We start from the raw sequence: 23,965 nt of genomic DNA on the forward strand, positions 1-23,965 counted from the left end.
TTCAGTTATCGCGCCTTGGTGTGAATTTAAAGGTGAATTAGTAAACGTGAAATTCTCTTTAAGTTTGTTAATTAAGATTTTCTTTATAAATTCCGTCGATTAGTTCGTTAGTTTTCGAAATTAAAGCAGAAAGTGCTTAGTGCGTTAGTTCGGCGGTTAGGAGTGTGCGAAGGTGTTTTGAAATCGAGGTAATTTCGTGTGCATAACTTTGTTCAGTGTGCAGATGTTGAATGCCACGCGACGGAATTTCTTTTTGGCGGATTTGTGGCAAGTTGCGACCATCGATGCGACGGCCGTACCTCGTCTAGGTAGAAGATCACAACTCAGCGTGTGAGGCGTCGTTGGAAAACGACATCGGCTATGTGCAGTCCGCAGTAGCATCGTTTCGGAGTCCGTAGAAGTAACCGCGTGTGGTACACGTGGATCCAACCGGCATCATCGAGCAACCGCCAATTCCTCCACGCAAGCAGCGAGTCAGAACGTGAGTAACATGCATGTTAACAAAATTCCCATGCGCATGGTGAGTTAAAGCCCCAAGCATAGCATGACCGCTAGCGTGGCCGCTGTTCGTTCAGCCGTTACCCATTCCGATCCGCGCAAGCGTCGGTAACGCCAAACAGCTTTTTGTAGCACACATAAAATGAACACCATTCGTCGCACAGCGCACTATAACCGCCAGAAGAAGAAAGAAGAAAAGGATAGCTAGCTAGAGGGAATGAATTTGAGATAGGCCTAGAATAATAAATTGTCGATAAAGTAGGAGTACGAAAATAAACCATGATGAACAAGAGGTAGTTTGAATCTGAATAGGATGCGTTTTCAATTAACCAACACACTACAAATAAAAAGTTTTTGTACATTATTTCCCAAAGTGATCTAGAAAAGCGAATGTAAGGCTTTTTCACGTTTCCGGTCGTTTTCTTTTGAAGTTTTTGCAGAGTTTTACTGGGGAAGTTGGCCCCGAAACCAACCAGGATATCTCTATATTCGAACGGGATCCGTTCGAAGTGTTGTGTCAAGCCTGCCCGTGATGATAAAATCCGCGAGAGCAATTCATCGGTGGCAGAAATCGTTTTCGTGAATGCTTCATTATTTTTATTGATTCTTTCACGACAATAGGTCGTGGGCATTCCCGTCCTTACCGCAATCGATCGACAGCCAACTTGCTTCCCGCCCATTCATTTGGGAAAAACAGAACCTTCCCTGAAAGGTCTCATACGGTCGGGCAACCCTAGTCTCAATAGATGGTCTCCATCGGGAGTGGCGCTTAAGCCATTTTTACTAAAAACGGGAACCTCGTAATGCTGTCGGGTTACAACGTGGTTTGTGCTAAATCATGGTCCCTAGTAATACAGATGCAAAAAAGTAGGTTTTCCCATACTAATTTCCATACAAATTTCAAATGCAATGCGGAAAGCCGGGCTACAACCAATCGTCCCCAAATTTTTCACAGTTGTTTGAGAACCCAAATGGAACCAAAAAAACATGGTTCTGAAAAAATAATCATGATGACCCATCCTAGTGAGCAGCGACCATTGCTGGTGATTATTGCTTGTCATGGCTCAACCTCTCACTGCGTGTCGAGTGAGTGCCATGATATTTTGCATCACTGTGGTAGCCACAGCATACCGTGCGGGACCGAAATCCGTACAGCACCGAAATCCGTACACCCTGTTGAATTTGATTATTTATATGCATCATAACAATGTAAATATTATACATGAATACATATTCATGTTCATTCATGCATTAGCTTGATGTTTACGTCAACAATTAAGCAGAATGTCATGCAATTAAAATAAGAAAAATAAAAACCTCAACACGTGTCGGGCATTTCTGTCAATCGGTTGCGTTCTTAACGATTTTCTAAGAAAATCTCTCGGATTTACTTCAGTTTGTTAAGCGTATTTCAGTGATGTTTGCAAGTAGTTTCCTGAAGGTCGATCGGAATGATTAGTGTTTATCGTTTTATATCTCAATTCTAAGCAATGGATCATTCATATGGTATTTATTTATCAAAATTAGTACTGTACGGATTTCGATCCATATATAACAGGTGATTCTAAATCCGTACACTTGTGCATCACTAATGACGATTCTACTTTATCCAATGTTTTTCAGCAGATCATGGAAACTAAATACACGCCGGAGGATTTGGAGAAGACTGTGGCAATGATGCGGCGGAGAAATCTTACCGAGAAGCATCCAGGGATTTTGCCGTTCTATTCACCACCATAAGAGATGCCGTATTGAATCGTTACTCTCTTATTGTATTCGTATTGTAAATGTTATATTATTAATATCTTTTAATGAAGAGCGTCAAGAACCAGTCGAAAAGTAAAACAACGCAGCTCCCCTACAGGATATCACCAACACGCATATTCAAATTAGGGACCATGCATAAATGACGTAGCATTTGAGGGGGGAGGTGAGGGTTTCAGAATTTGTGACCGGCCATGTATTGGATATAGCCAAACTCACTACGAGGGGGTGGGGGAGGAGTATAAAATTGATCAAAAATTTGCTACTTCATTGTTGGATGCTCCCTTACAGAGAGCAGACAGAAATGGGCCAGAGAGCATTCCCAGCAGTAGCTACCAGCGAGAAGTGACCGGAAATACACATGAAAGTAGTGCGGGCGAAAATTGATAAAGAGAACGCAAAGAAACAAAGGATTGAGGAACGACAAAAGAAAAAAGGTTGAGCGAGAGAGGAAAAGAAGGAAGAAAAGGAAGAAGAGGAAAGAAAGTTCCCTAATAAATAAATACCATGAACGACCCAACTAACATTTTCAGCTTTGTAAGCCAACTTTTCCAGCGTTGTGCTGAAAAGTAGCTGAAAAGAAGCAGCAGATACAGCTACAAGCAAAAGCTAGCAAAATAGTTTTGGAGAGCGTTTACTCAACTATCTCACAACCATTATATAATTTGTCAGTCGCACTGAATAACATCAGCCAATAAACGCTAATGTCACTTCTATACACACACTAATCAACTTTCAACTTGTAGCTGCAAAACAAAGCTAACAAAGTGAATATATTACTCATTTGATGGCTTCTAAACAACCAACCACTCTTTCTGAATAACATAAACATCAAAAGTGCTTTTTCAACAACTAAACAACCTGTACTCAGCTTATAAACTGTGTTAGAGCAACTTCGGAAGCATTTTCACAGTCAACTAGGTTTATTTTTAGACGTGTGCAGTTTTACAGCTTTTACTCTGCTCTTTTATAACTAGTCGAGAAAAGTGATTCGTGTGCACTATTAAAAAGCCTCTACTCAGCGATTTTGTTGTAGAAGGGAATGTTGATTTGTTTACATAAGTTCAAAGTGTTGGCGTAGCACAGTTGGTAGTGTCAAGGTTTGCCAATGAGGTCGTCTCGAGTCGATTCCAGGTTCCGGTGCAGGGTTAATAATAATTTCGATTAATTTGATTCACAGCAAAATAAGCTAAATAAATTCCTTCATAAAAAAGCGTAAACAGTATTTAACCCGGCTTCAAGAGAAAGCTGTGTAGTGATTATTGGATAACCGGGAAAAGGTTGAATTAAGCGCCTTTCAAGTTCACACACAACTAAACAGCAGGATAACAGCTGTATAGAAGCGTTAATAATGGATATGCAATAAGAGCTTCTCCCGACCGTTCCAACAGCCATAAGTAGCTGACTAAGTTCGCCAGATTTGCTTGTATATAGAGGTTGAGTAAAGGTTTCCTCATATCGTATAACGTTTGAATACAGCTTGAGGCTGTATAAATGAAATGAGTAAAGCGTTTACATTGTGAAAATTGTTATTTGGGGAACTATCCCACAAATGGTTTCGATGATGACCCGAACACGTCGTTAAGCTCTCTATTATGGTTATTTTTATTAGGGTTGGAAGCAAGAAAGCATTATAACTTGAAAAGGCAATGGTAACAATGGAGAAGAAGCAGAAGAAAGCTGTGGAAAAGAAGCAATGAAAGATCTGCATTTTTAAGATTATTAGTCTCTTGACGTATTAAATTAAATTAAGTTATGGTCGTTATTTTACCTATTTTAATTTTCATGCACAAAACGAAAAACTAATCCTTGATGTCAGTTCATTGTCTTTTTTTGTTGGTTTCTAAGATGGTTGTATTTTTTTTACTATCCGCCATTATAGGGCTACCATCTTAGGAACCGGTTAGATTATCGCTTGATGCCATGGGTTGGTGGAGCGTTTCCATTATCGTTGTATTAAAGATGTTTCGGCAGTCTTCTGTTCAGTTTGCTATTATTGATTCGACAACATTGTCCAGGCTACACCGCCCAGTTTAGTCCCGGTTAATAATGTTTTGTAGCGTTGATCTGGAGTACCCCAAGCTCCAAAGTATGGCACATCTTGCACGTTATCACATGTCAAAACCTCGAAGTTGTGATCGGAGGAAAACTCCAGTAAGAATATTTAACCCAAAGCACTGGTATAGAATAAAATTTGGAGGAAATGAATCCTTAAACATGATATTAGTTAGCATAAAAATCCAGAACATTCACCTTCTTAAATAAAAAGAAATCAGTTACCTCTCCTTTGAATCGATTGGAGCATCAATTAATCAAACGCTGATATCATTAGTTAAAAAAATTAAAAGTAAAAAAAATGAACCTTTGACGAATGATTCTTATGTAAAATCGTGCGCTGTATTCAAAAATGTAGTCAAAAAAAATGTCAGTAGGATAGTTTTCGAGATACAGCTAAAAATAAAAATTCACTTTAAACAAGTTTGATTACTATAATAAAAATATCTCCAGTTGTAATGAGATAATATCAATTATTTTAACGCTAAATTAGAGGTACGAAATTTTTTCGTTCGATCAATTGAACATCAATTGTCAGTGAGATTGATGGTATTGTTGTTAGTTAATAGTTTGTTTTTTAAGTTTTCCTAGGAAAAATTGAATTTCTGCTAAGTTTTTAAGCAATGTAAATTAAAATGTTTATGGTGGTTCTACCATTACTCTCACGGAAAAATAGTGTTATAAAGATCAAAATAAAATTTTATCACGTTTAATTTGGCGTTAAAATAATTAATATCACTTCATTGCAGCCAGAGATATTTGTGTTTTAGTTTTTTTTTTAAAGTGAGAATTCATTTTTTAGCTAGGGAAAGGAGGGGCATAGTGAACAGGCAGGGCATAGTGAGCATCCCGCACTTTGGCTCTGGATCTCCAACTGCATGAAACAAATCAACTGGTAGTAGGATCAATATCATGATGATATTGATCCTACAGCCAACAAATTTGTTCTGAACGGCCGGAAGTCCAAGCTGGAGTACGCGATGCTCACTATGCCCCACCTGTTCACTATGCCTCTCTTACCCAAAACAATCCTACTGAGATTTTTTTGGACTACATTTTTGGATTCAGCGCATGATTTTACATGGGAAATGACCATCAGCGTACAAAGTTCAAATATGCTGTAAACTAGTGTATTTAAACGGATATAGCTGTTTTGGACTCTTAACCAAGCAACTACAAAAAAAAATACTTTATTCAAGATAGCAACATGTTTTTTTTTTCATTGATTTGGATCGATTTACATTCATGTACGGATTTTGATTCATGACTGTACGGATTATGATTCATCCTCAACACAGTGTACGGATTTCGATTCAAAACTGTACGGATTTTGATTCAATCGTAGAACGCTGTACGGATTTTGATTCAAGATATGTGCAATTTAAATCTCTTTTTCTAATAATTACAAGTAATTTTCAGACCTGGTGTTTGCAAATATTGGAAAAATATAAATAATAAGTGTAAAGGAAAAAGATGTGGTACAGAGCATAATGTGATAGTATTATTTAGTATTGACCGTTAATGATTCTCTCTTGCTTAGGTGTACGGATTTCGGTCCCGCACGGTAGTTCTGTCAAAAACTCAGCATTTTCATTGATCCATTTGTTGCAATTTCCAAACCTACGACTGGATGCCTTCCTTCAAATAACAACTGAAGTGCGGTAAAAAATCGGTAGAACTGTTTCAAACACACAGTTGGTACTTGAGCGGGTCGGTTTTCATCTCTTTTTGCCAGTGGTGGCGGGGGGAGACACCCCTCACCATCCCTCTCCAAAGGGGGAGTTTGGTAAAGAGAGATGAAAAAACCGATTTGTACCTTCCTTAAAAGTTGTCCTAGTTCGCTTGTCTAATATCTATATACAATCTTCACACTGCCGTACTCTAACGGAACTATCAACTCTATGCTTTCATCTACTCCATCTATCGTATAAAAATTACCACTACAGTCTGTTATTTGAAATTAGCATCTTCAACTTATTGATCCATTGCCTATCAATCCATTCATTCGTTTTTGGCCCTTCCTACAGCGATTTGCTGATGACATTCCGGTATTCTCCATGTCGAAATTCTTGAATAACACCAGTGCTTTACGATTACGTTGCTCACCTCGAGAATCCTCTTCTTCAGCCACTCAAATCAAACTTACGAATTCCTCATCTGCAGCTGATTGTTTCATGTCCACGAGTAACCGCACCATCGTCAAAATCACCAGAATTGGATATTAAAACAACGTAAGAGAACGTTCCTGGAGATGGATCGAAACAAATTTATGAAGTTTGAAAACAAGAGTATTTATCACAAAACATCTCTTTTATTCCATATAGCAACAATAAATATTTAACATATATTTTTCGAAGGAAAAAATACATCTAACTCGACTAGAATCATAAAGGTAACAATCACCAGGTAGGCTATCGCTAAAGCTAATCCAACCAACTTTCGAAGGGTATACTTTGCCAGATACAACACCAAGTAAAGAATGCCTATCGCAAGAAACAGGGCCAACACTGAATACTGCATTCCATAGGAATTGATCTCAATGTAGGCTCCAGTAGTAGCTCCTCCTTCCATCATGTTGCGGATGAACCAAGGCAATCCTAGCGAGAATAGAATTGCGAGAGAGTTTGCCCCAAGCGAATTCGATACACCCATGGAACCATTTCCTGTTGAATAGACATCGCAGTTAGTTCTGAATCTAGATGCTCGAGAGGGAGTACACAATTACCTTTTCTGATGACCGTAACTGCAGACACTGCTTCTGGCATACATCCTCCGAAGGCCAGGAAAGTCAGTCCCATTACCGTTTCCGGAACATCAAACGTACTACCGATGATGGACATCATCCAGAATACCATATACGCTGTTCCGCCGATCCAGACAATGCACATTAAAAACGTCAACGGATACAGTTTACGGTGCACTCGTGGATCAGGAATCGTCCATCTGATGACCACCCGGAAAGGCCACGTGTACAACCACCAACATATCCCAAACCATGATTTTTCAGAGATCTTCAGTAGCTGCATTCTGCTGTTATCCGAATGGTCCGATTCGGCACTTGAGTCGCAAGAGACTCGAGGAACTTGCTTATCACTGGTAGGAATTTGAAGAGTTGTATTGATGGCCTCTCCCAGTACGGCTATCGAGTATTTTCGATGATGTTTGTGTTCAGATATTGGTTCATCGGAAGATTTTTTCTCCAGTCTTCGACAAAGATTCCATCGATCTTCGATTAAGGATACAGCGAGACGCTTCATGCGATCGTTTTGGAACATCACAAAAAAGTACAGAACGTAGAGTACGACGAAGACTAGCGATTCGTACCAATAGACACGTTCATCCCAAAGGCAAGAAACCAGCGAGCTGGTACTGATGATGACAATTACGGAGTCTCGAGTCAAAGGCCACCAGTCTAGTTTAACGTGCTGTCAAGGAATTATTATGGATTAAGTAGACTCATTGAACTCCAATTCGCTCAACACTTACCGATTTGGTTAGCAACCCGACCAAAGCAGCGACGCCCAAGGTGTTGAACAGCATGGACCCCAAGATGGTTCCTAAGCCCATGTCAGAATCGACCACCAGAGTGCTGATGGTATTGGTGAAAAATTCAGGCATGGAAGTGGCCGTGGCCATAAAAGTTGCGGCTGCTACATCCTAGAAGTGCAGAAAAACAATCCTGAAGATGATCAACGAATAAAAATTACCGAACCTTTGCATACCTCGGATAGATTTAGATCTGCGCAAATGTACTCCACCGAAGGCAAAAAATACTCACTACAGACATATGCTAATATTGTGAAGAAATAGATAGCTGCGATGAAATGGAAGATGATTGCACCTTGGAGTCGTTCGGTTTCTAAACTTTCGCAAAGAGATTAACTTTATTCATTTTTCGCTCCGACCAAAAACCCACAACCAATTGCTTACTCGAGAACAAATCCGGTGGAAGATCATCCATCGACGTTGTAAGGACGCACACCACTGGTGATAGAGATTCATTTGCACCTGGGTTGAATTCTATACTGGCTCGATTATCCCAGTCCGGGAGGAGCGTATCGTTGACTAGTAGATTGGAAACGTTTGATATTTGGATTTGACTGATGAAATCGAACAGTGTGGGAACTGAAAACGAGAATTGAAGTCATCTGGTTATTTCTGTTGCTAAATGGTATTTATTGCAAAGTGTAAACTGAATCACAGGCATTGCCAATAAGCTTCCGTGACTGATATCAACCGGTGCATGCGGAGTAAATAAAGGGAATACCGTTGCTTTTCTAGCGTGGTTTCCCAGCAAAGAAGGTAGTATTTTATCAATAGATGCCGTCCACACGCTCTCGTTCCGTAAACAGTGAAATTGCCATGCAGAGTTGAGTACAGAGCATGAACAATTTTCAAATGCATAATAGTTAAATATTGAATATAGTCGATAAACACTTGAGAGTAGTTTCACTGAACTTGTTGTGAGCTACTATTTACGTGAATACCCAATGATGCGTCATTAGTAACTGAATCCGTAAAAGTTTTGGAACCTGAAAGGATGACACGAGTGGATGGATATTTGAATTCCAATGCAGTGATGGATCTAAAGGCCTAGGCACCTTGCACCATTGGTGCTACGTCGTGGAAAACCTGACGATCGATTTAGGTCCTATTTAACTGCAACGTATAAATTATTCGGTCCCATGCATGGCATACACAGTTTTGGTCACGAACTACTCATTTGCTAATAACTTTGCACACAGTTGACGAAACATTGTTCTATTTCAAGCAGTACATTTTTTTTTTGGGGGGGAGTACCACCACTGTGTCCATTATTTGAACTTTTGTGGTACCCCTATTTGCTGTTTGTATTTAACGAGTGGACGGCTAATTTCCCGGACACATCTTTTCCCAGTCCGGTATGATAAATATGGTTTATAAAACCAACTACCTTTCCAGGATTTGCAGACCAAATTTCACTAGGTTGTAAGCTAATATTCGCCGGCGCCGGTGGTGTAGTTGTAAGCGTCAGGCCCGTAGTCAGCATTTGGTTTCGGGGGGAGCTAATTTAAATTTTATGACATAAAACTTCAATGATTTATAAAATGTGCGCATAACTGAACATCGAATGATACACTGATTTTTTTTTACCTTAACCAAAATCGTTCAAAATCATGTGTAATCATTTTTTTTTTTTTTTGTTAATTTGTTTTAATCTTTGATCGGAATTTTTAATGAACCATCAGAATGTAAAATAATAATTTTTCAAACTCTTTAATACGCAGTTATGAGAAAAGTTAAACAAATGTATGAAGTTCAAGAAAATATTTGTAGTTTTATTTGTTTTCTGTTGTTAATGATGATCAAGATTTGCATTCTGTTAAGAAATACAAAAATATGTTACATATTTTTAAAACATAATTATTTTAAGATTTGAATGGTGTTGAATCGTAAAATCACCGGCACCGGATCCTAATTCATTAAAATTTATGAAGGCGGTAAAAACAAACATCCCTGATGCAGTGGTAGCAATGTGATCCACACGAACACGAAACACGAACAGCGAATATTGTTGCCTTCATCATTCTGTATGTTTTTAAGTTTTTGTTTTAGCATCACTGTATTTTTGTTTTGTTTTTGAATTGATCGTTATTCTGTGATATTTTGTATTGCTCCAGTTAGCTATATAAGTGCAAATATTTAATGCAATTAGATTAAGTTTGAATTTGACTTCCGATAAGGGTGCTGCCTAAAGGAGGTAATAAATAGTGAATGAGAAATGTATTCATTTACTTCATTTGAATCAGTTGCCGATCTCCAAACTGCTGTCCAAAAATCTGAGCAACAAATTAAACACAACGTAGAGCCATATCCTGCACATTATACCTGGTTATTACAAAAGTAATCTTCTAGCTTTACTCTAAGCAGTTAATTGATATTATAGCCAAGCCCGAAAGTCGCTGGTTTCCCATTAGTTATAATTCGTTTCAAAATGGAGAAAGATCTTTCCACACTGGCTGTAGTGACCGGGAGTGTCACCAAAATCTTCAACAAAACATTGATTGTTGGAAAATACGTCGAGTCACATTTACCAAGCAGCCCAAATGCCTCAAAATTCTTGTTAATATTTATGGATGTCCGGCACCAGAGCTCGTATTCCACCTTTACCTGCAACCAGCCAGTCATGCAAAACATCATGACACTCACGTGACACTCGTCTTCGCACCAACCGACTTCGCTGACAGATCGTTTTGAGTTAGAGCCATGGCAAACAGCAATCACCAGTAATGGTCGCTGCTCACAAGCAAAACGTTACACTCGCTGCTGATCATGAAAAGCACAACGAAAACAGTGAAGAATTCTGCAGTACGATGATGACAAAAAGCGAAGCGACAGAAGAAAATGAAAACAATGCCTTCGCATTCCAAGTTCGTCTCGGCAGGTGCGACTGTGTGAGTTACAAACAAAGCAGGCAACATGAAACGGAAGCTGTTGGGCTCACTCACCAACATACTCAAACAAGCAAGCAAAGCAGCAACTGCTTCAAAACGAGCACAGATGAGTGTCGTGATTGTCGGGAATGACCAGATCGGTGATGGATCACAACAGAAGACGACATTCACCAGTTGCTTTTTACTTCTGCGTCAACTTGATGGATGCTCATGGAGAGAGTTTCGACGAGCACATTGATAGGAATGGACAAAGTGTTACTACCATCAACTGTTTGGCGATCGTGATTGTGATAGGTCGCAACTCTGGCAACCACGCTGGTGAAATCACAGAGATAACAGTTAAGTTTGTCAAGTTGGGATGACTCTCCAATATCTGTAAAACCAGGCAACAATATTTGAAACACCGGAAGGATGTCATCATTTTTTGTGAAACGTCCCATCATGTTTTGGATCAATCCATCGAGTCATGGAATGAAAACTGCTCTTCGGTAGTAGTCCTCTCGTGTTTCTACTGGTTGATTTGCACGTATTGTTAGCTTGGATGCACGTGGATGCAGTACTACAGGTACTACTGGTACAGTACTACCGAAGTACATATAATTTCGAATGTTGAGACTTTAGAAAAAATCTAGATAGAGCTGGAATTAGGGCGTAACAGCTTTTGTAAACAATGAATTCTCTCGTCAATTTCTAGCAACTCAAGGCACCCCTACACAAATAAACTTATCCATCGGGTAGGGGAACTCTTCCTCTATTCGATGGTAATGTTGATTTGCCAGGAGGAGCCATGTCTTTCGAAAAATCATCGAGAGAAGCCATTGTTTACTAAAGCTGTTATGCCCTAATTCCAGCTCTATCTAGAAATGTCCAACAAAATAATTAATAATTTTAGGGAAAAATCGTTGCAATCTTCAATTGCAACGATTAATTACCTTTATACATAGATAAGATATAGTTTTAGTTTTTAGTTTTGATGTGAATTGTTATACTGACATGCAGGTTTAGAAGACCTGTTTAAAATACTGAATTTCTAAGGCAGGAACAATGTAAAATCACTTAGATTTATATCATAAAAATTACAGCAGATAAGTTACTAGGTGGCTTGAGCACCTTAGTTAAAACGAAAAGTAATTTATTTTGAATTTTGAACAATTAAAGAGTTAAAATCTAAATAGAAACAATGTGTGTCTCTTTATTAAATCCAATGGTACATATGGAAAGGTAAATAAATTAAGAAGTCATTTGTTGTAGAAACATTCTATTTTGTATGAAATCCTGCTTAAAAAAAAGGGGTACAGTGCGGATTGTGTTTAGAAGGCTACAAATTGGGTCTACATCCTAGTTCCTACGGAAGTGAAACGAGGCTGATCTTTCATAAAAACTCGATGGTCCCATGATCTTTAACAGAATCGCTGCAAACATAAATTGTTCATGCACACTATATAGGTACAGCCCAAGTCTCATTGCCAGAGGTGGCTATAGGCCTGAAGCCTCGTCCATAAATTATTTTAATATGAAAAATAAAAAACACCTTACCCAGGTAATGCATATCTATTACCTGTACAGTACAGATTTTTTTTTTCACATGATTACAATTATTTGGGGGGGGGCTTCAGCCCCATAGCCCCCCCCCCCATGGCTACGTGCCTGGTAAGCGTGACTGCTTTCTCACCTAGATGGGTCTGGGGTCAATCCCAGCCGAGGTCGGTGGGATTTTTCTGAGGCATAACAATCGCTGGTCAAGCGAAGTAAAGCCGGGACCAACGGCCCATGTGTGTTTGAATGGGTGCGATATATATGATTATTATACGCAGGTGTGGAAGCTGCCTTCCTGCACATTCGATTGCCGTCAATGGATGGCAATCGATGTCCATCGGTGATTGGCACTAGATTGCGGAACAGAGACCGACGTTAAATAAAGGAAAGAAGAAGAAGCTTGTACTTCCAAAAAATTTAGATCTACGCTTGTGTAATGCACCACAACTGCAGAGGAAATGTTCCGAGGTTTCACGTTCCAAATTACAGAAACGACAGATATCACTCTGAATCCGACCAATGTTCTTCATGTGATATCTACTAGGACAGTGCCCAGTTACTATGCCAGTGTATATACTAAGAGCTCTTTTATTGAGCTCTAAGAGCTTTTAGGTGTATGTTATATTAGGAGTTAGGGTAAACGCTCCTATAGTAGCGGTACGTTAGAAGCGTTAGGTTCCTATAGTTGTGTATGGAGACTCAATACACAACTATAGGAACCTAACGCTTCTAACGTACCGCAACTATAGGAGCGTTTACCCTATAAATCTTTTCGACTGGTTACAGTTTGTGACAGTCATCCAATTGGCCATCACCTTTTGCTCTTCCCAGGATTTGAGTTCCATTTTTACCGTACAGTATGATATTCCACAGCATGGTTCTGGGTAAAAAAAACTGTGAATTGGAACCTAACTTTGCTAGGTCGTCTGCCCTTTCATTCCCTTCAATGCCACAGTGACCTGGTACCCAATATAAGTTTACTGAGTTCCGTTGGCACAGTTGCCGAAGCGAGAGACTACATTCCCAGACGATCTTTGATGTATATTTGTAACCACTCAGTGCTTTCAGCGCTGCTTAACTATCAGAAAAAAATACAAATATTTACACATCTGTATTTCCTTCTCAGACAAACATTTCACATTCAAGTATGGCTACAATTTCCACTTGAAACACTGTTGGAAAGTGTCCCATCGCAACTGAAATATTTGTCCCGGGCCAAAGATTCCTGCACCTGTTCGTATTCCAATTTTTGAGCCATCTGTGAAAAATACACACTACGAAAATATCATGTAAATTAAGGTTCCCTAAGACCGACACATGTAAGCGGCTCTTTTGACATAAGAATCAGTTGAAAGAAACAAGAAAAATCAATTCAATGAAACGTTCTCTTCGTCGATTTGCTTATGTTTCGGTTTGAGAACACTTAATTTTACATGAAATGTTTGTTTACGTTCCATCATTTACGTCCAATATGGATTACGTCCCGTGTAAAATTAGTTATTTCTAAATGTGTATGATTGAGCCTTGCCGAACGTTAGGACCACCAGTTTGCTCCCAATCCGAACGTGCCGTTTCACATACGTTGAAGGGACTTTTATAGTTGTCCTCTGGTTTCATCCAGTCTCCATTCATACTCATCACTGGTCCTCTTTGGAAGTATTGTAAGATGCTTAGATATAACCAACAAGATCACCTGGCATGACTTTTTTTTTAGATCTTTTGAGCCTTAGAGGCCTTCTTTCCGCTTCTAGTTGCACATTTTCATGCAAAGGCAGCAGATTGATGATTACTTCTAATGCTTTTGATGGGGTGCTACACACCGCACCTGTTATTGCAATGCATGCTAGATAGAATAGATTTTAAGCAGTTGATAGAATAGATTTTAAGCTTGTTATAGATACGTAAAAAAAAGCTGATTTTAATTCTAGCAATAAACTGTATTTGTTTTTGCGTAGTAAGCTGTGATCCTAATCTATCAATTACTTTAAAGAAAAACAAATTCCAACAACTGAGTGAAAAGTAATAAACAAATGAGCAGTTGGTGTGTACAACTGTGCATGCCAAGCATGCCTTCCGCTTCAAAGGCCCAAATGTCCAAGCAACGAACTTTTCCGAAATACTTCCTATGCTGTATGAATATACCAAGGCCAAGGAATCAAAAATATCTCCAAATGACAAAATGACAAGCGATCAACGAACCGAATAATAACGCTATGTCAGAAGTGCAAAGCAATAATGATATAATCTTCTTCCTTCTTTTTCATGACAAGCAGCGCGTGCGACACAACTCACTCGGGGCAGTAGAAGGAAACGAGTAAATTGTTGGAAAGCTGCTTCACGAAGTAAGTAAAGCCGAACATGATACACGTGTGTTAATAGGAATTTTTTTGTTATGTCTTTTCTCGATTCATATCAAGCTATGTCCTCATCCGTGTATATTGCAACAAAGCAGGCAAGCAATATATCATTATCATTCTACCACTCGGATCGAGCTATGTTACAGAGCGAGTTTGTCATGGTAGTCGTAGCAACCGTTTTGTCTGTATCGTTGGTTGCTTTATGTGTTTGGATTCGCTGACCAAGGCTCCGAAAAATACTCTAAATACACATCACAGTAGGCCAGGAATGCAATATAGACGACCAAACTAACAGGGTTCGTGGCGCAGCCAGGATTTCTTGCTGGGAAGGGGGGTTTGGTAAATAAAAATGACGTGTTTTAAATAAAAACTATTTTTATTTAAATACCAGTGACCAGTGGGAAACAGAAAATAAAACGGGATGTTTGATATACATTTTTCCAGGAAAATGCGAAAGATACCACTCCTGGAAAATTTACTATTTGAAGAACTATTCATAAATTAAATTAAATTTTTAGTGGAATGTGATGGAATCTTTTTGGAGAAGTTGGAAAGAACTTCCAAAGAAGTCAGATAAAACTTCCGGAGAATGTTGGACCAAACTTTCATAAGAAACAAACCAATTCTGTCGGAAAATAATCATTCAAGACGGAAGAAACTTTTAGAAGAAGTCGGAAGACACTTCCGGGTCAATTCCGCAGGACCTCTGAGGGAACTCGGAAGAAGCTTCCGGGAGAAATCTATAGTTGGTCCCGGGTTGGAGTTTTTTTTTTATCTATAATCGGTTGGCGATCTGGCCATAACCAGGCCCAGGTGACGATTTCTAGTTCCTCATTCTAGTTCCCTATTATTTGCCACTGAGAAGCTGTTCCGAAGCCAAGTAGAACCTCCACGAGGCGTCTCATCATTAGTTCCAGCATTAGTACCATCATTCAGGGTTAATTCCACTCACTTGCAATAAAAAATGTTTTTCAGAATTATGAATTCATTCGGTGTAATAATGATAATTAGAACTTGTAATATACTAGAAGAGGTTGTGAAGTATGTTTTTGGCACATACAACCTAACAATGTTGCATTCAGAACGCCACAATCAGCGATTTTACTACTCGTGAGCGCTCACTCTGAGTGAACGCTCACGAATCATAAAATTGCTGATTGCAACGCTCTGAAAGCGAAATTGACAGGTGATATGTGTCAAACACATACATTACAAACTTTTCTTGAAACTTACAAGTACAACATATCACTATTACTTCTAATGATTGAATAATTCCGAAAAACATTTTTTTATAGCAAGTGAGTGGAAGCAACCCTGTCATCATTCGTTGAGTTGCAGCGTTGAACCTAACCCGACGGAAAACAAATCAAGAAAAAAAAAGGTTTCCTGCAATGATTCAACTTTTTCCGAACTGAATCCAAACTTGTAAATGGGTTTAACATTTTACTAAGTGAGCCCTAGATTTTTGTTAACTGCTTTGTCATTTGTCAAGGACACAATCTTTATTAGATCATCTAGCTTTCCTAAAAGTGTAGAAAGTTTTCCGATGTGAACCGACACTTTTTGAACTTAAATTTTTCAAACGGAGTCCAACCTTTTCTGAAATGGTTCAATGCCTTCTTTGGGGAGTCCAAGCTTTTCTGTTGAGTGATTGAATTATAGTAAATGTTAGTCTGAGCTTTCCTGAAGTGATTTAACTAACTTCTAACGTAGATTCCGCTCCCCTAGGCCCCTTCCTCGTTATTTTGAGGTTTACATCCTTTGAAAAGTAGGCTGAGATTTGAAAGAATTGGCCTTCGTGTGTTCATATCTGATGGTAGATTTTTAAAGCTAGCACAATTGTTGAGAAAAATGGGTTTGCAAATTTGGGTTTCTTGATCAGCCAAGTTGGATTTTGGCTCCGTCATTTGAAAAGAAGGCTTGGATTTTATAGAGTAGACCTTTGAGAGTTCATACGTGGTGGTAGATTTTTTAGGCCAGGTTGGATTTTGGTTCTAATATTAACAAGTTTGGCTAATATTCACAAAAGTAGAAATTTGATTTTCCGGTTTTACCAAATTGAGTTTCGACTCTTATCTTTGAAAAATATGCTTGTATAGGGTAACAAACTGATTTTGGAAGGGGTGTGATCACGTTTATGTCAAAATAATATTATTTGTTTATTATTATTATGCAATTTACATGCGGTTGTGTTCGAAAGCTACTCATCTTGGATGTAAAATGTCACTAGATGTTTTATTTATTGATATATACTCGAAAAATAATTCTTTTCACATCATGATATTCACATATTTTGGACCCTTCCACTTGATTTTGGACAGTGTCCATAATATATTTTGGACACACTGAATGGGAACGAATATATTTTGGACATGCTGAAGTTCTTTCAACCTATGAGCCTAAAATTAATTACGACGGTCACTTCTTCCTATCTCGCATTTGTTAGGTCCGTCTAGGTGGGAAATTTTTTAAAGAAGGTGCCGTAAAACGGGGTGAAATTGATCAGCGGGGTGAATTTGATCGCTGAGTATACCCAATATTGTACTTATGCATAATATTTTTACAATATATACAAAGATACATTCGTACGCTTAGTAACGAAAAACATGTTACACGTGAAAAAATATCACGAGAAATTTCAGCGATCAATTTTGCCCCACTGATCAATTACACCCCGTTTTACGGTATGCATAAAAGTTAACCCCCCGTTACTCGCGCTGTTGTACTTTGTACAACACATATGAGTTTTCCATTGCCATTTTGTTGCTGCCAATCGATCTGAAACCAACAACAGCAAAGTTGTTCAGGAAGTCAAGTTCTTTTCGTTGGTGGAGTAGTTCAAAAATTTCACACTACGAGGCGCTAGTATATACGTGTAATTCTCGCATATACAATAGCTCGAGTTCTTGACCAGCTAGAAAGTTACTGTATTGGGCAAACTTGTTCAGGGGGTCAAGACTTTTCGACTGGTAGACAGTAGTTCAGAATTTTCTCACCACGTGGCGTTTGTATACATATACACTTCTCGCATATGATATATCTCGAGATCCTGACCAAATAGAAAGTTACTGTCTTTGAAAAAGTTGTTCAGGAGGTCAAATCCTATTGCTTGGTGTAGAATAGTTCAGAATTTTCTCACTATGTAGTTCTAGTATACACGTTAAATTCTCTCATATAAAATATCTAGAGAGCATGACAAGATAGAATGTTACTGTCTTGGGCAAAGTTGTTCAGAGGATCAAGGCCTTTTGACTGGTGGACGGTAGTTCAGAATATTTCACTTTATGGTACTAGTATATATGTGCAATTCTCGCATATGATATATCTCAAGACCTGCTAAAAATGTACTGTAATCGGCAAAGTTGTCCAGGATATCAAACCCTATCGTTGGTGGAAAGTACATAATTTTCTCACTAGGTGACGTTGAAATACACGTGAAATCCTTGCATACAAAATATCTCTGAATGACCCGCATACTAATGCCACGTAAAGGGAAAATTCTGAATTACTGTACACCAACGAAAAGATCCTAACATCCTGAACAACTTTGCCGAAGACAGTAACTTTCTGTCTGGTCAGGATCTAGAGATTTATTTTATATGCGAGAATTCCTCATGTATACTAGCGTTGCAAAGTGAGAAAACTCTGAACTTAAGTCCACCAGCAAAAAGGCCTTGACTTCCTGAACAACTTTGCCGAAAAAAAATGGCTTTAATTTTATAGAATTGAATCCAAACGTGATGGTGTATTTTTTGAGACATGCTCATTTTTTTATAAAACTTGATTTAAATTCTCAACAGCACATATTTTCATAGAAATTTTGGTTTCCTGTTCAGCCTAGTTGAATTTCAGCTCCTGCTTTTGAAAAATAGACGTGGATTTCATATAATTGCTGAATCCATACGTATTTTCATAGAAATTTGGTGTTTCGGTTCTGCCAAATTGCATTTCGGCTCATATCTTTGAAATATAACCTTGTATTTTATTGAATTGATCTTGCTGAATCCATACGGGAAGGACGAACCAGGTTAATATTCACAAAAGTACGTCCCAGCAAACCACAAATCGTATAAGGATGTTCGTTTAAAATTGAATAAATATCCAAATCAAGTTGAAGTTGCATAAGATGTAATTTCAAATTGGTTGAAATTGCTTAAGATGAAAAATTATGATTCAATTATAATCCTTCTTCTGAGATTGTATATGAGTTCGTTTGATGTCAATAAGGAATTATTTAACGCGATCTATTTTAAAAATGTTGATGATCTTATATATGTGTACATAAGAACAGTTTCAGTCATATTGTCAAAAAAATAAATATTAGACCAGTAACAGCCAATTGTTGCCAATATTCATGAGCTTCCTCACTTTCAGCCAATGACAACTTGAATTTACTATGGAGCGATTAAATCCGTGGATGCTGATGTATTTTTGTTACCGATGATACAAGAGTTACTGCTACTTTTGGATTATGGAGTATTCATAAATAATCACCGGATTTCATTGAAAATTCGAGGATTAGTAAAAAGCGTTGAAAACTTAAACGGGTAGCATGGATTAAATGCACTGCCAAGGGGAAAGATTCTCCAGATAGGAGAGCCATGGTGTTTCCAAAAGCAGATGCAGAGCTGAGAATTCATGAGCTATTCCGTGACGGTAAATATCCAGATCATCAACGCGGTGTATAACCAACAATCAATACAAAACTAACAATTTTAAATTGGCTCACTACTTGATTAGCCTATTGGTCCCAAGCAAACGATTAAAGTACCCGATTCTAGTCGAAATTCTAGTACTACGCAATGTTTGTTTTGATTCGCTATGAAAGTTTGACAGATAAAATAAGGGGTTATTGGTTTTTCCTATGTTTCGAGGGGTGAATCGATTAGCTTGGGACCGAAGAGAGTGCCAGAGCTGAGCCAAAAAGTTGAGCACGTTATTTCGAGACCTTCTAGTCTTAGAGTTACCTCTATGGTATAACCGTTAATAAAATTACCGATTGGACTGATTGGTGGAAGACGTAATTGTTGCCGATGCATTACATTAACTGGAATTAGGAGTAATGCGGAAATTACTCAATGCATAGCGCACCGGATCGATGACTGAAAAAGTTAAATGGAGTGTCAAAGAAAACCAAGAAATTTCAGCAAAGCTCATTGTAAATATTCAGGTTTCCAAGTGAAATTCATCGTCGTATGCGCTCATTGGACCACATATCTCTTTGAATGGGCTTGGAATACATAATTTCTTACAACTAAGTAGGTGCAGTTCTGCTCAAATATCACCTACCTTCCAGATATTACGAGCACTTCACACCAACCAACCTCTGGGAACCATGTTTGTTGCAAATTAAATTAGTTCATTACTAATCACATAAATGTACAGTTGAAATTATATAACATAATAAGTCATATATCATGCAGAACAAGATTGTATAATGCAATCTGCACTGCTCTAAGCAGTTTCAGCTAGAGGAAGAATGATATCATATAATACACCAGATCGAATTAGATTTAATCACGTATACAAGCGAGGCACCATAATTTGAAATTTATTGCTCCGAATATACATGCTCATATGCGATCGAGGATCGCAGCAAGACTACGGAGGTTAAGATCTTTGGTTCGCAACTTAATCTAGCGCAGTTTTGCACCAAAAGGAATTTTTTTATTACTGATGGCTTCCAAATTTATTTACCTTTTACGTACCGTAAGATTTGATAAAGAGAAACCAATCGTTGAGATATTATCAAAAGTCTACCACTGCTTCTTGACGCCAAACTCGGCCTACGGATTCTAAACTCAACCTAACGCATTGAAACGCCATTGAAACGAAAATGAATTCACTTCGGCCTATCAGATGAAGATAAAAATTGGTTCGGTCGGAGCGCTTCTTTTGTTTTTGGGAATAATGGATGCAAACCTTCACATCACGCGTCCTTATTGACTTCGTTCCGTAGCTTATTAACTAAAGTATCGTACCAAACGCATAATTGACTTGTTAACTCTGAAATCATGGATTTGTTTGATGTTTTCTGCTCGATAGGCCCAAAATGGGCGATTAGGCCGAAGTAGTTCTCTACCCTATATGCACAGATATTTGATTTTTTTTTGTTCTGCCGAACTGAATTTCGGCTCTTATCTTTGAAATTGAAAAATAGGCTCGTATTTTATTTAATTTGCCTTGCTGAACTGGTAACCGTCCTTTGAAAGTTATGCTTGGATTTTATAGAACGGACCTTGCTGAATTCATACGTGATGATTATTTTTTAAGCACACACAAATCCAGGTTAAAATTGTCAAAAGTACGTAGTTTTGTTAAAGTTTGGTTTTTATGTTCAGCCAAGATGAATTTTGGCTCCTTACTTCGGATTTTGTTGAATAGACCTTCCTAAATCCATAGGTTTTGTTAGATTTTTTGAAGCACGCGCAATTGTTGAGAAAACTTTGTTTTAATTAACAAAGTAGCTATTTTCATATCCATTTGGGTTTCCTGTTCTGCCATGTTATATTTGAATAAGGAAGAACTATCGAAAACAGAACGTTTTTTTTATAATAACTATTACGTTTGTGGTATTTCGCTTGATGGTTTACCCGGATTATCAAAACCCAAAAATCAGTTGCTTTGATCCTATTCATCTAGATTATTACCAACATTCTTCCTTTAAAGAATACAACAACTTTTGCGCTAAATATCTTGATGATAATCCGAGCGTTACACATAATAAACTCAAAATTCGTGTCTTCTGCTATGCATTAGTGTCAAAAATCACGGCTTCAAAGAAGTATAAGGCTAAAGCAAAGACTAAGATGTAATGTAAACGTTTGAAATATATGGTTCAAATGTAATGTAAAACGAATTTTGAATGAAGTAATGAAATTGGGTTGTTAGCGGAATGCTAAATAAAACAGCAAAAAGGGTTATCTTCCATGTAATTCCACTTAATTTTGGTATCCATGACAGATACGTATTTCGACTACAATGTGCAGTCTTCATCAGTGTCATTCCCACTAAAGAACTTATCAAAATCTAACCCCCTTAAGATAACCCTTTTTGCTGTTTTATTTAGCATTCCGCTAACAACCCAATTTCATTACTTCATTATGATGGCTACCAAGCCTTTGGGGAATTTCCTTATTAGAGAGTTGTATAAATTTTTCTCCTTTAGCTTACTTAAATCTTTGGTTTTTATTAGTTAGGTAGGTTCCGATTCAACACATTGTAGTTTCATTTTTATACCTATGATCTTGACTTTTTTACCTAGGGGATGAGTACTTAAGGGGGTTAGATTTTGATAAGTTCTTTAGTGGGAATGACACTGATGAAGACTGCACATTGTAGTCGAAATACGTATCTGTCATGGATACCAAAATTAAGTGGAATTAAATGGAAGATAACCCTTTTTGCTGAATTTTGAATGTTTTAGGGATAACCACCCCATTTCCGGCCTATTAAGCACAACCCACACTTAGTCCTTCTTAATCTACCGCAGTTTAACACCAAACGGAATGTTATTACTAATGGCTTGATGGTAAATAATTTTTTACCTTTTCGTACGTACCGTAAGATTTGATAAAGAGAAACCAATCGTTGAGATATTTTCAGAAGTCTAACACTGCTTCTTGACGCCAAACTCGGCCTATGGATTCTAAACTCGGCCTAACGCATTGAAAAGCCATTGAAACGCCAATAAATTCACTTCGGCCTATCGGATGAAGATAAAAATTGATTCGGTCGGAGCGCTTCTTTTGTTTTTGGAAATAATGGGTGCAAACCTTCATATCACGTGTTCTCATTAACTTCGTTCAGTAGCTTACTAACTAAAGTATCGTACCAAACGCATAATTGACTTGTTCACTCTGAAATCATGGATTTATTTGAAGTTTTCTACTCGATGGCCCAAAATGGGCGATTAGGCCGAAGTAGTTCTCTACCCTATTTGTTTGTTTGTTTATTTTTTATTCCTCCTTCCCCCCTCGACTGGTGCAAGCTTCGAGTGACAAAAGAAAAACTTGTGATTTGTTCCGGCCTTATTATATAATAAATAAGCGATCTGCATACAATTTATAAACGTAAATCTTTAGCTTTCAATTTCAACAGAAACATATTACAGTGTGATTAAATTGTTTGTAGTTTTTAAAAACTCGTCTTCCATTAATAGGAACACTGTTCGTGTAATTGTGGTAACTGCTTACTTTGGTTCCTAAAATAGTGGAACACATAGGTTTCAAATAGATGCCACTATTATAGGAACACTACCGCAACTATAGGTGCAAAGAAGTCAAAATCTTATGGAAATTAATTGTTTTCCGTCATTTTTGGACTAATTTAACGTTTTAAATACAATGAACGCTGTACAACTCGATACTGAAGGGACTTTAGAGTTTTAGAATAACAATCCCATTCAAACAGTAGCCATGAAATTCACTTTTAGTATGGTTCTGTAACTCGATATCGAGTTAGTAGACATTGTGTTGTGGAGAGTAGACTGAATTCAAATTTACTTAAATTTATGAGAGCTACCGATGGAAAATAAATGTATGTGGTTTTCCACTAATATTCCGGAATTGTTTCCATAGCACAACTATAGGTACACCACTATTACTGGAACACCCACCCTATCAAAATTTTATTAAATAGCTGAAAATTTAAATGAAATAGCTTCAAAATCTTCTAGAACTGTTTTGTCATATTCCGTTGAAAATTATTGATTATTAAGCTAGTGGTATTACGATGATTCAACTGAGTGTCAAGTTTTGGTTAGCTAGCCAGTTTTGAACTAAAGATGATCTTTGTTAAAAGAAAGGCAAGTAGAACCGATTGCCATGAACCACTTTTCGACTACAAAAGCACTTAATTTTTAAAATGTTCTTGTTTCTTCATCAAACTTATCAAAGTTAAGAAAGGTGCTACCACCGCTTTCTATTTAATGTCACATCACACATTTTCTTTGAAATAGCAATTAAGAGCGCCAGCTCTTTACGTTAAAATTGATCAAACTGTATTTTTATCTTGACATCACATCAACACAATCACACCAAACGCATCATCATTTGCAGAAAACTACTCATTTCTTCTCATTACCATATATCGAATTTGCACCCCACACAAACACCGCCAGCAAGATTGCAGCACTAGGTCCAAGAACCTTCATCGTTACTGTTTATACCGCTAGTTCACTTTCACTTCCCCCAAACAACTGCAAACAACTATTTCGCGCTAAGCCCGCGTCTTTACACTAAACCTCGCCGCTAGAATTTCAGCGACCCGCTCAACGGTGAGTTCCACTTGTCAATCACGCGTGTCCAGCGCTCGCGGCGT

At 38.0% G+C, this 23,965-nt stretch overlaps 1 protein-coding gene across 1 annotated transcript; it reads right to left on the reverse strand.

The window, feature by feature from the left end:
• Positions 1 to 6,642: 6,642 nt before the first annotated feature.
• On the reverse strand, positions 6,643 to 23,965 carry LOC135713735 (sodium/potassium/calcium exchanger 3-like). The gene is made up of 6 exons (XM_065236962.1): positions 23,729 to 23,965; positions 8,248 to 8,442; positions 8,040 to 8,176; positions 7,804 to 7,974; positions 7,043 to 7,742; positions 6,643 to 6,980 (listed from the first exon to the last, which is right to left on the reverse strand). Exons 1-6 carry the CDS (start codon positions 23,796 to 23,798, stop codon positions 6,655 to 6,657), a joined length of 1,599 nt encoding a protein of 532 aa, XP_065093034.1. The 5' UTR covers positions 23,799 to 23,965; the 3' UTR covers positions 6,643 to 6,654.

Source organism: Ochlerotatus camptorhynchus, unplaced genomic scaffold (assembly GCF_037179485.1).
Source record: "Ochlerotatus camptorhynchus isolate MF236.1 unplaced genomic scaffold, CSIRO-AGI_Acam_v1.1 ptg000041l, whole genome shotgun sequence".
Classification (NCBI taxonomy): Eukaryota; Metazoa; Arthropoda; class Insecta; order Diptera; family Culicidae; genus Ochlerotatus; species Ochlerotatus camptorhynchus.

Excerpts from the sequence above, each read along its gene's own strand:
- LOC135713735 (XM_065236962.1), bottom strand. The coding sequence starts at position 23,798 with ATGAAGGTTCTTGGACCTAGTGCTGCAATCTTGCTGGCGGTGTTTGTG. Across the intron at positions 8,443-23,728 it reads GGGTGCAAATTCGATATATG|TTCCCACACTGTTCGATTTC; the intron begins GTAATGAGAAGA and ends TCTCGTTTTCAG. Across the intron at positions 6,981-7,042 it reads AGTTACGGTCATCAGAAAAG|GAAATGGTTCCATGGGTGTA; the intron begins GTAATTGTGTAC and ends TCTATTCAACAG.